The 10,053-nt window shown below is 35.9% G+C and overlaps 1 protein-coding gene across 1 annotated transcript in view; it reads right to left on the bottom strand.

The window, feature by feature from the left end:
* HERC1 (HECT and RLD domain containing E3 ubiquitin protein ligase family member 1) overlaps window positions 1–10,053 on the bottom strand; it is a 191,859-nt gene that overhangs the window by 65,543 nt on the left and 116,263 nt on the right. Inside the window, exons 39-43 of the mRNA XM_042783232.1 lie at window positions 8,816–8,976; window positions 5,573–5,689; window positions 4,695–4,923; window positions 3,536–3,663; window positions 2,377–2,576 (exon numbers count right to left, since the gene is read on the bottom strand). Coding sequence (XP_042639166.1) covers window positions 2,377–2,576; window positions 3,536–3,663; window positions 4,695–4,923; window positions 5,573–5,689; window positions 8,816–8,976 — 835 coding nt within the window. The remainder of the gene's footprint in view (window positions 1–2,376; window positions 2,577–3,535; window positions 3,664–4,694; window positions 4,924–5,572; window positions 5,690–8,815; window positions 8,977–10,053) is intronic.

Below are 10,053 nucleotides of genomic sequence, written 5' to 3'. Positions count from 1 at the left end.
GTAAACTGTGGTCAATGACATGCGACAAAGTATATGTGAACTGCTGTATGGAAAGTGAATTTGCTCTGTAAATCTTCACCCAAATCAAAAAAAAAAAAAAGGAGGTGAAAGGAGTAAACAGTCACTGTACCAAAAAAAAACTGGTCAACATTCAACTATTTTGAAAGGCAGCATATGATCAAGAACCAATGGTACTGAAGGATGAAGTCAAAGTTACACTGAAGGCATTGGCAAAAAACAAGGAATTGAAGAATTGAGAGAATACCAATTGAGTGTTCCAACAAACGGATGCAATGCTGAAAGAGCTCACTTATCTATGCCAAGCAATTTGCAAGATAGCTTCTTGGCCAACTGACTGGAAGAGATCCGTATGTGTGCCCATTCCAAAGAAAGGTGATGCAACAGAGCATGGAAATTATCAAACAATATCATTAATATTACACACAAGTAAAATTTTGCTAAAGATAATTCAAAAATGGTTGCAAAAGGATATAAACAGGGAACTGCAAGAAGTTCAAGCCAAATTCAGAAGAGGACATGGATCAAGGGACATCACTGCTAATGTGAGACAGATTTTGGTTGAAAGTAGAGAATACCAGAAAGATGTTTACCTGAGCTTACTGGCTATGCAAAGGCATTCCACTATGTAGATTTTAAAAAATTATGGATAACATTGATAAGAATGAGAAATCCAGAAACACTTAATTGTGTTTATGTGGAACCTATACAAAGAGAACAAGAGGCAGTAGTTTGAACAAGACAAGAGGATACTACATGGTTTAAAAATAAGAAATGTGTGCATCAAGGCTGTAGCCTTTCACTTAATTTATTCAATCTGTATGTTAAACAAATAATACAAGAAGATGGACTACATGAAGAAGAATGCAGCATCAAGATTTGGAGGAAGATTTATTAACAACCTATGATGTGCAGATGACACAAACTTGTTTGCTGAAAGTGAAGAGGACTTGAAGCACTTACTGATGAAGATGAAAGAGTCTTCAGTAAAGATTACACCTTTAATCTTTATGTATTATTTCTTTATGAAACAAAAATGACAAAGAAAACAAAAATCCTCACAACTGGGACAATAAGCAACACCATGATAAATGGAGAAAAGATTGAAGTTACCAAGGATTTTATTTCACTTGGATCCATAATCATAGCTCACGGAAGCAACAGTCAAGAAATCAAACAACATAATACATTAGGAAAATCTGTGCAAAAGACCTTTTTAAAGTATTAAAGATGTCACTTTGAGGACTAAGGAATACCTGATTCAAGCCATAATATTTTCAATTGCTTCATATATATTTATGTGAAAACTGAACAATGAATAAAGAAGACAGAAGAAGAACTGATGCCTTTGAATTGTGGTGTTATCAAAGAATACTGAAAATACAGGAAAATAAACATATCTATCTGGGAAGAAGTACAGCCAACATGCTCCTTAGAAGCAAGGATGGCGAGACTTTGTCCAACATACTTTGGATACGTTATCAGGAGGGACCAATCCCTGGAGAAGGACATTATGCTTGGTAGAGGGTTAGTGAAAAAGCTGAAGACCCTCAATGACATGGATTGATAAAGTGACTACCACATGAGCTCAAACACAGCAATAACTGTGAGACTGGCACAGGACCAGGCAATGTTTCATTCTATTTACACAAGGTTGCTAAGAGTCAGAACTGACTTGACAGCACCTAAGAACAATTAGTGAGAATATTTTTCATCTGGTTGTAACACTCATGTCTATTTTTTTACTTTCTTAGAAAAGTCATTAAGAGTCATTTATCTTATTAATACAGTAGATCCTCTTCCTGTAGGGCTTACACTGTGAACTTTTCAGTCCCCATGCTACTAAAGTATAATGCTAAACAATGTATACATGCAGACACACCATGTACTCTGTCCCTGGATGGAGGTATTTACAAGATCTATGTGGGCACTGGTTCCTAGAATGAGACATGATAGTGATTAAATGAAACTCATAAAGGAGAAAAGCATGCATTCAGATAGCAATGTGAGAAAGCAGCCATGTTATATACCCAGCAGAATCTACTGGGATCTGATGCCTATTTTGTTCTCTAACATCAGCATCAAATATTATAATACAGCTCTATTCATCTTAGATTGGGGAGAGAAGCAATAAAATTGCAAAGAGAAAACAATAATAGAGACTTCTTCTTATTAGTTTGTAGGTATCAAAGGAACCTCAAGCATTCAATCCCTAAATTTCAGGATGAGATGTAAGACTTTCAGAGAGTTATGACTCTTGGCAAGGCTTTTAGTAAGCTATATAAAGAGGAGGGCAGGAAAATAAGTCAGAGCAGCCCCCGCTGCAGTCACACACACCCAGGTAGGCCAATCCAGTACCTCTGGGATCCACATTCCCAGAATATCATTGTCACTGGTGAGGTCTTGTCCAAACATGGCTTCCATTGCTTCATCATCAAGATCAATTTCCAATTCTTCATCTAAATTAAAGTCATACAATGCTCCTGGATCCTGCTGCAATGAAATTCCTTCTCTCCGACTTTGATTCCTGTGGGCTTGCACAGAGCGGTATAACCCCGCTCAGAACAAAACAAAAAAGGTATTTTATTTGCATGCATAATTTTGAATAATTCACCAATTCTTAACTGCCATACATGTAGGTGACAGGCTATCTCAGCTAACTTATTAGATCCCAGACCATAAACATCAAATTGTACCTATGAGATGTGTTTCTTTATCTGTAAAATAAGAAGAACACTTATACCTCCATGGGGTGTTGATAAGTTTAAATGAGATAAATCAGTAAAATACTTCATAATGTTTGGTATATAGAAAAATAATAAATAATAGCTGTTTTTATTCTTTTGGGTTTATTTTTTAAAAATCAGTCCTATATTTTCCAGGAAAGTCTCAAATTTCTCTCTCACTGTAACTTATTAAATCATTATTCATGTTCTAATATTTTAATGATAAAGCTGTTTTGACAAATCACATATCCCAGTTTTTGGTCTGAAAAATATATTTCCCATAATTTATACTTTATATATCTAGAACACAGGCCTAGAAGTATTTCTTAATATAGTGAGGGGATTTATGATTGCTCACCTAGAGCCTTTCCTAGCAGTAAAGCCCTAAGGTCCACAGAGTACATCAGAAAAGCCATTGCCTACTTCTTTGGCACAATACTTTTTCTACTTCCTTCTCACCATTAAACATGTATAATCACTTCTTAAATTATAAGTTGCTTGATGGGAGTGAAAGCAGTTACGAAATTCGCCAAGACCCACAAGTAACCTTCTACACCCAGAGAGAACTTAAAAATAAATCTCTGAATGTGTACTGTGATTTTAATATATAAAATTATGTAAATGTGCAGAAAGTAATAGGCCAGCAGTTGTTCTCTTAATGTGGTGGGACTGAGTACTCAGTATCATTAGCTTGTATCTTCTTTAATGCTGCTTTTATACTGATTTTAAAATAAAACCAAAATATATAATACTCCCACCAAGAAAAAATGATGTATAGCATATATATTTACCTGCTCTTGCTAGCAATGTACGAGCAGCTAAATCAAATTTATGCCTTCTTGTTACTGCTGAGCGACCCCTGGCTGGTGGTCCACCACTTCCAGAAGCCGCATTTTCTGTGTGATCAAGATTATCAGGGCTACAAATGCAAGTTCAAAAGAAACACAATTTTTTCTTTTTTTAGATCATGAAAAGAAAGTGTAGGTACAAGCTTGCTTATGATATTACATTTTCCTTGAAATATCACTGAGAATAAGATACATTTATGATAAACATTAAAGCATCTTATGTCCCTTGTAAAACTCCTATGTTATAAGGTATGTCATATCCTGTGCCCTGAGCAATACGTTTTATCTCACTTTGAACTATGCCAGCAATAAAATAATACTTAATGCATGTTCAAATTTAAATTCAATCCTAAATGCATTATAATTTGAAATGATTGGGTGGGCTTGCTTAAGAGAAACAGGTATTTCAAAATAAGTTATAAAAATATTCATTGAGGTTGTTAGAAAAAGTTTTCATGTTATGTAAGACACAAGTCTTGGTAGTAAGATTACCTCATGGTTAAAATGAAAAACAAAGAAGAATTAAAGTCCTAAGAAGTGTTGAAGGGGGAAAGATTTTAAGGGGAATTGTATTTTATTATATCTCATTTTGGGCTAGGCATTATCATAAAATTTTTTTATAACTTAAAAAAGGGGCTTATTGTACTGGATATTTAAAACTATAGCAAAGATGAAAAAATATAAATTTTAAATATTAAGAGAGAAAGTATTTTAAATCCATTTCTCAAATGTATTAATCAAATTAATTTCTAACTTTAAAATGAATATTCTGTTCTATATCATTTATATGTGATCATTCCTTTTTTAGCATTTATTTTATTTTAAAGTAAACTATTTTAATTTTTAGTTTACCTTTTTCAGCTCAATTTTACATAAACATTATAAAAGTCCTTCTTTCCATGAAAACAACCATTCAAGCCAAAACTCGTATTATTTCATCCTTACAGAAAAATCTATTTGTTACTGAGATGCCCACATTCCCATATACCTGTGGTTATCCACTTCACACACCATCAAAAGCACTTATGAGGGGAATTAAATGAGGCTTTTGAGGTCACCATTAATAACACATGAAAAAGAGAAACGGAAATTAGAATTTCACCTTTCACTAAAGCCTTCCTCTATTTCAGTGGCATCAGCTGACGGTATGTCTCCTGGTGACTGTAAATAACAGGGATCGTTCGACTTCCCACTGCCAAGAACTGTTGCTCCATGCCGCGAATCAGCCGTGCTGCCTGACTGGGGCTCTTCCTCATCCTCATGTCCAGGGTGTTCGATCATCCACATGGCAAGGACAGTGATGTTCTGGGCATCAGCCTCTCCTCGAGCACCTGAACAGGATAAAAAAAAGTGTCTCATCTTGACTTCAGGCAAAGTTATTCATGTTATCAATTTAAGAGCATTTACTACCATGCCCTTATGATTAAACCTGGCATTAAAAACCTTATGCCAGTAATAAAATATGGTCTCTTAAAACACATGTTACCTCTAATAAGATAGGTCTTCTCATAGATGCATATAAAAATGAAGGTAAACCCACTACTGCTGAGTCTATTCTCATTCACAGTGACCCTACAGGACAGAGCAGAACTATTTCATAGGATTTTCAAGACTGTAAATCTTTATGGAAGCAGACTGCCACATCTTTCTTCTGCAGAGCAGCTGACAGGTCAAACTGCTTTAACCACTGTACCACGAGGGCTCCTTACTGGTAGCTTAACCAAAACAAAACAAAAATCCCAGCGCCATCAAGTCGACTCTGACTCATGGTGACTTTATAGGGCAGAGTAGAACTACTCCAACTGCTCCATAATGCCAACACTGTAAATATTTATGGAAGCTGACTGCCACATCTTTCTCCCTCAGAGTGGCTGGTGAGTTCAAACCACAGACCTTCTGATTAGTCACTGAGCAATTTAACCACTGGGAAACCAGGGCTCCTTAAATACACATATACTGATATATAAAAACTTATCCTACCTGTGGCTTCCATGGCTTTCGCAATCTGCCGGAGAGAGAACCCCATTTCCAGTAAGGGCACTGCAATTGCTGGAGGAGGAGGGGAAGTTGAAAGTCTACTGCTTGGGTCTGACAAGGCTGAGACAAAAGAAATAGAAACGGGCTTCAATATCATCACATGTAATGAATAACAAGTATACTTGTAGTAACTATAAACTCCCAACTTACAAGCAGTGTTCAAATTTAATGAAATTTTACTCTATTAACAATTCACTAAATATATAACTAAATGTACCTAAATTTGCTCTAGCTTCAAAATGTTTTTCATACAGATAAACCTGCTAATAACACAAAGTAAACCTGCTAATAAAAATTTTTTTAAAAAAAGTTTTCTTATTTTGAGGAAGTGGGAGGGGAGCTGTTGCATTGGGGTAAATTGTAGTCAATGTCATGAACTGCTGTATGTAAAGTGAATTTGCTCTGTAAATTTCCACACAAATCACAATAAAAAAAAAAGAAAAAAAAAAGTTTTATTTTGAAATAATCTCCCACTTATAAAAAAATTTCAATCTTACAAATATTTGTCAAGATAGCACTAAGAACTCTTTTCTCCCTGAATCACTTGAGAATAAGTAGCAGACACAATGTTCCATTTTCCCTGAGTATGCTGGATGTAATTTCTACAAATAAGGACATTTTCCTGTATAACCATGACATAATCATCAAAGAGAGGAAATTAATATCTAATCCAGATACCATTATAATTCCACCAAATGTTCCACTAGTGTTCTTTATAGCAAAGGATCCAATCTAGGATCATCTTTGTATTTAGTTGGCATGTCTCTTTAGTCTTCTTCAATCACTTTGATATTCTGAAGACTTCAGGATAGCTGTTTCATAGAATGTCACTCACTTTGGGTTTGTCTGCTGTTTCCTCCTGATTAGATCCAGGTTATACTTTTTGGCAGGAATACTACAAGAGTGATGCTGCATTCTCACTGCATTCTATCAGAGAGTACACACTTCCAATTTGTCTCATTACTGGTGATGTTAACTTTGATCACTTGAGTTACATAGTATCTACCAAGTTTTCACCACTGTAAAGTAAGTTCATTTTCTCATTTACAATTAGCAAGTATTTGTGGGGAGGTATTTTGAGAATATGTAAATATCCCACTCCTCATCAAAGTTTCACTCACTAGTTTTAACATCCATTTATGTTTATTGGGTGAATTAATCATTATTACAATGGTTATCAAATGATCATTTTCTAATTCCATCATTTCTTTTAGATTCACCAGTTGGCATTCATGCTAAAGTGAAGCTTTTCCCCATCAGTATGGACTTTTACATTCTCATGGTATTAGTGGATTATCATGTTACTATGATTATTTATTTTGATGCCCCAAGCCTGCCAGATTTGGCCAGTAGAAGCTCCTTCACTCTAGTTTCTATACCCTTTTTTTTTTTTTAATTTTTATTGTGATCTGGGTGAAAATTTACAGAGCAAATACATTTTCCATATGTTGTTGTTGTTGTTGTTATGTTTGAACCACCAGCCTTCTGGTCAGCAGTCAAGTGTTTTAGGCACTACACTATCAGAGCTCCCACATTTTCCATATAGCAGTTCACATATACTTTGTCTCATGACATTGACTGCAATTTCCCACAAGGTTACAGCTCTCTTCCCACTTCTTCCCCATAGTTACCTCTCCCCTGTGTCCTTCCCTCCTATGTACTCCTGCCCCCCGAGCTGTCTCCCTGTGCATACACAGCTCTTCTATTCTCCACTGTTTGATCTCTCCAAGGAGTGTATCTATCTAATGTAAATGTTCACCCCATATGTCTGTCTATTGTTTGGCTAGAAGCCACAGGATTGGGTTCAATTCCAGACCTAAAGGGCAGCAAGGGGCCATAGTCTCAGGGGTTCTACTAGGCTCTATCAGACCAGCAAACCTGGTCTCTTTTTTTTTTCAAATGATTTTGAGTTTTGTTCCACATTGTTCTCCCACTCTTGGGTTCTATATCCTTTTGGCATATACTCATCATTTTCTGAGTACTTCATTATTTTCTGGCACAAGATATTTCAGGCTCATCTCATACTCAGATCTGGAATCAGCCATTTATCTAAGAATGTCCTGGTTCCTTTTAGTAGAGAACAGTATTTAGAAGAAAAGATTTGTTTGCTAGGTATGCTTATTGCTGCTGAAGTATGACTGCTCCCAGGTCCTTTTAGTGGATAATGAGTGAGAGTGGATGTCCTCCTCACCTCTGAAACCCAGTATTGGGCCATGTGAATATTAGATCACCTGCTCAGACTCCAATGCCCCATGCTAGGTCACTGCCACATACACTGCTGCCCACATAAGGAGCCCTCCTTACTCTAATCTGATTCCAAATATTACCAGGGATCAAATGGATCATTTCATAACGATCAAAGGGTCAATTCATTAAGCAGACATAAAAATTCTTGATGTTTATGATTCTAAAAACATAGCTTTAAAATACATGCAACAAAAACTTAAAAATGAAAGGAAAAATAGAGCTATTCACAATTAGTCAGAAATTTCAGCACTGTCCTCCCAATAACTGATAGAACAAATGAACAGAAAATCAATAAGGATATAGAAGATTTGAATAACACTATCAACCAACCTGACCTGCCTGACATTTATAAAACACTCCACTCAACAATAGCAGATTAAGTGCTAATCCTTGTTAAAAATAACATGGAATATTTATCATAAAAGACCAAAATAAGTCTCAATAAATTTAACTGAATTCAAATTATACAAAATAGGTTCTCTGATGAAAGTGAAATAAAATTAGAAATAAAAAATAGAAAGATATCTGGAAAATCCTCAATTACTTGGAAACTAAGTAACACACTTCTAAATAATCCATATGTCAAAGATAAATTAGAAAGTACTTTAAATTGAATGAAAATGAAAACACAGCATTTCAAAATGTGTGGGATGCAGCTAACGTAGTGCTTCTTAAGAGAGAAATTTACAGCACTACAGCGCCTACATTAGGAAAGAAGGAAGGTCTGACATGACTGATGCATAGCACATTATTTCTTTTCTAGTTATAATTCTATTACAGCTTCAGAATGGAGACAGCAGTTCAGTTTTACGAGGCAGTTCCCTCTTCATCAAAATCACTATTTTACCTTTGGTGAAAATAAAATACCCACATAGTAACATCCCACACATCTGGATTGCTATGAGGTTTGCATGTCATAGTGTATGACAATACACACACCTGTACGGTTAGCTGGCCTTGTTGACTGGGAATCAGGAGAAGTTAAGCTTTGCCTCCTCCCTACTTCATCAGAAGGAGAGGTTGGTAATGATGATATTGGAGGAGTCTGTGCACGACGTGTGGGAAGTACAGTGGTAGTTGGGTAACTAGAGAACATTTGCCTTTAAGAAAACAAGAGTGGTTAGCATAAAAATCCAATTAGTAAATGATATATGCATCATTATCTTATAGAATAACATGCAGCTTGAAAACTTACATAGGTAACTGTAGTTTAGCGAGAGGGAAAAAGATCCTTAGTTTCAAAAATCATTATCTCATAAGGTGCTTTTACTATAAAAGTAATAAAACCTTATCATTTGGTCAACAAAATGCCAGCAACATAGCAAGCAGGGAAATATAGCAATGAATAAAGTAAGTCAAAATCCCTGCCTATAATCCTAAAATAACAGGCAGGGATACTTTGGTAATCATACAATAGTTAGAGAATAAAGAAGACTTTTAAAACAGGGTAACTTGCAATTACTTCAAATGTAAATTCACTAGCTAGTCATGATATTTTTCACATGCATTCAAAGTAACAGTTTATATATGCAACTTATGGAAAGAAAAGATAGCTGACCAGTCACCCAGTATAACTAAAAGTAATATATGAGTAAAGATATGCCAGCTATATAGAGGAAAAGTATATAAGAGGTAGCCCCACTCGAGCTAAGAAGGTAAACACTGACTAGAGAATGAAGTCCAGGAATTTCCTCGCTGGCTGTTCTTTAGATTTGTCCAACAGAACTAAGAACAAATTTTTAAGCATCACAAAAGCACTGTCCAACAAGTGTCAAATAATTGTGATATAACAGCAATTCACATAGGGGGCAGTAATTTTCTGGCTTTTCTCTTGTTAAAAGACTTTCAAGCAGTCCAACAACTAAAGTTCTAATATAGTTTCCAGACAACAGCAGGGAAATGAAGACTGAGAAGAAATGAGTGAAAAGGCCTGGTGAATGTCTCTGGGAACAAGGCATTATTATTTTACCTCCTGTTGTTGTTGTTGTTAAGTGCCGACAAGTCGTTTCGGACTCACAGCGACCCCATGCACAGCAGAATGAAATACTGCCCGATCCCACGCCAGCCCCACAATCCCTGCTATACTTGAGCCCATCACTGCAGCCACCGTGTCAATCCATCTCATTGAAGGCCTCCCTCTCTTTCGTTGACCCTCCACCCTACCAAGCATGACATCC

The sequence above is a fragment of the Orycteropus afer genome, unplaced genomic scaffold, assembly GCF_000298275.1.
Source record: "Orycteropus afer afer isolate SDZICR_OR568_19922 unplaced genomic scaffold, OryAfe1.0 scaffold00015, whole genome shotgun sequence".
Lineage (NCBI taxonomy): Eukaryota > Metazoa > Chordata > Mammalia > Tubulidentata > Orycteropodidae > Orycteropus > Orycteropus afer.
The sequence above is the reverse complement of the archived record's forward strand: the minus strand, read 5'-3'. Positions and strand labels throughout refer to the sequence as shown.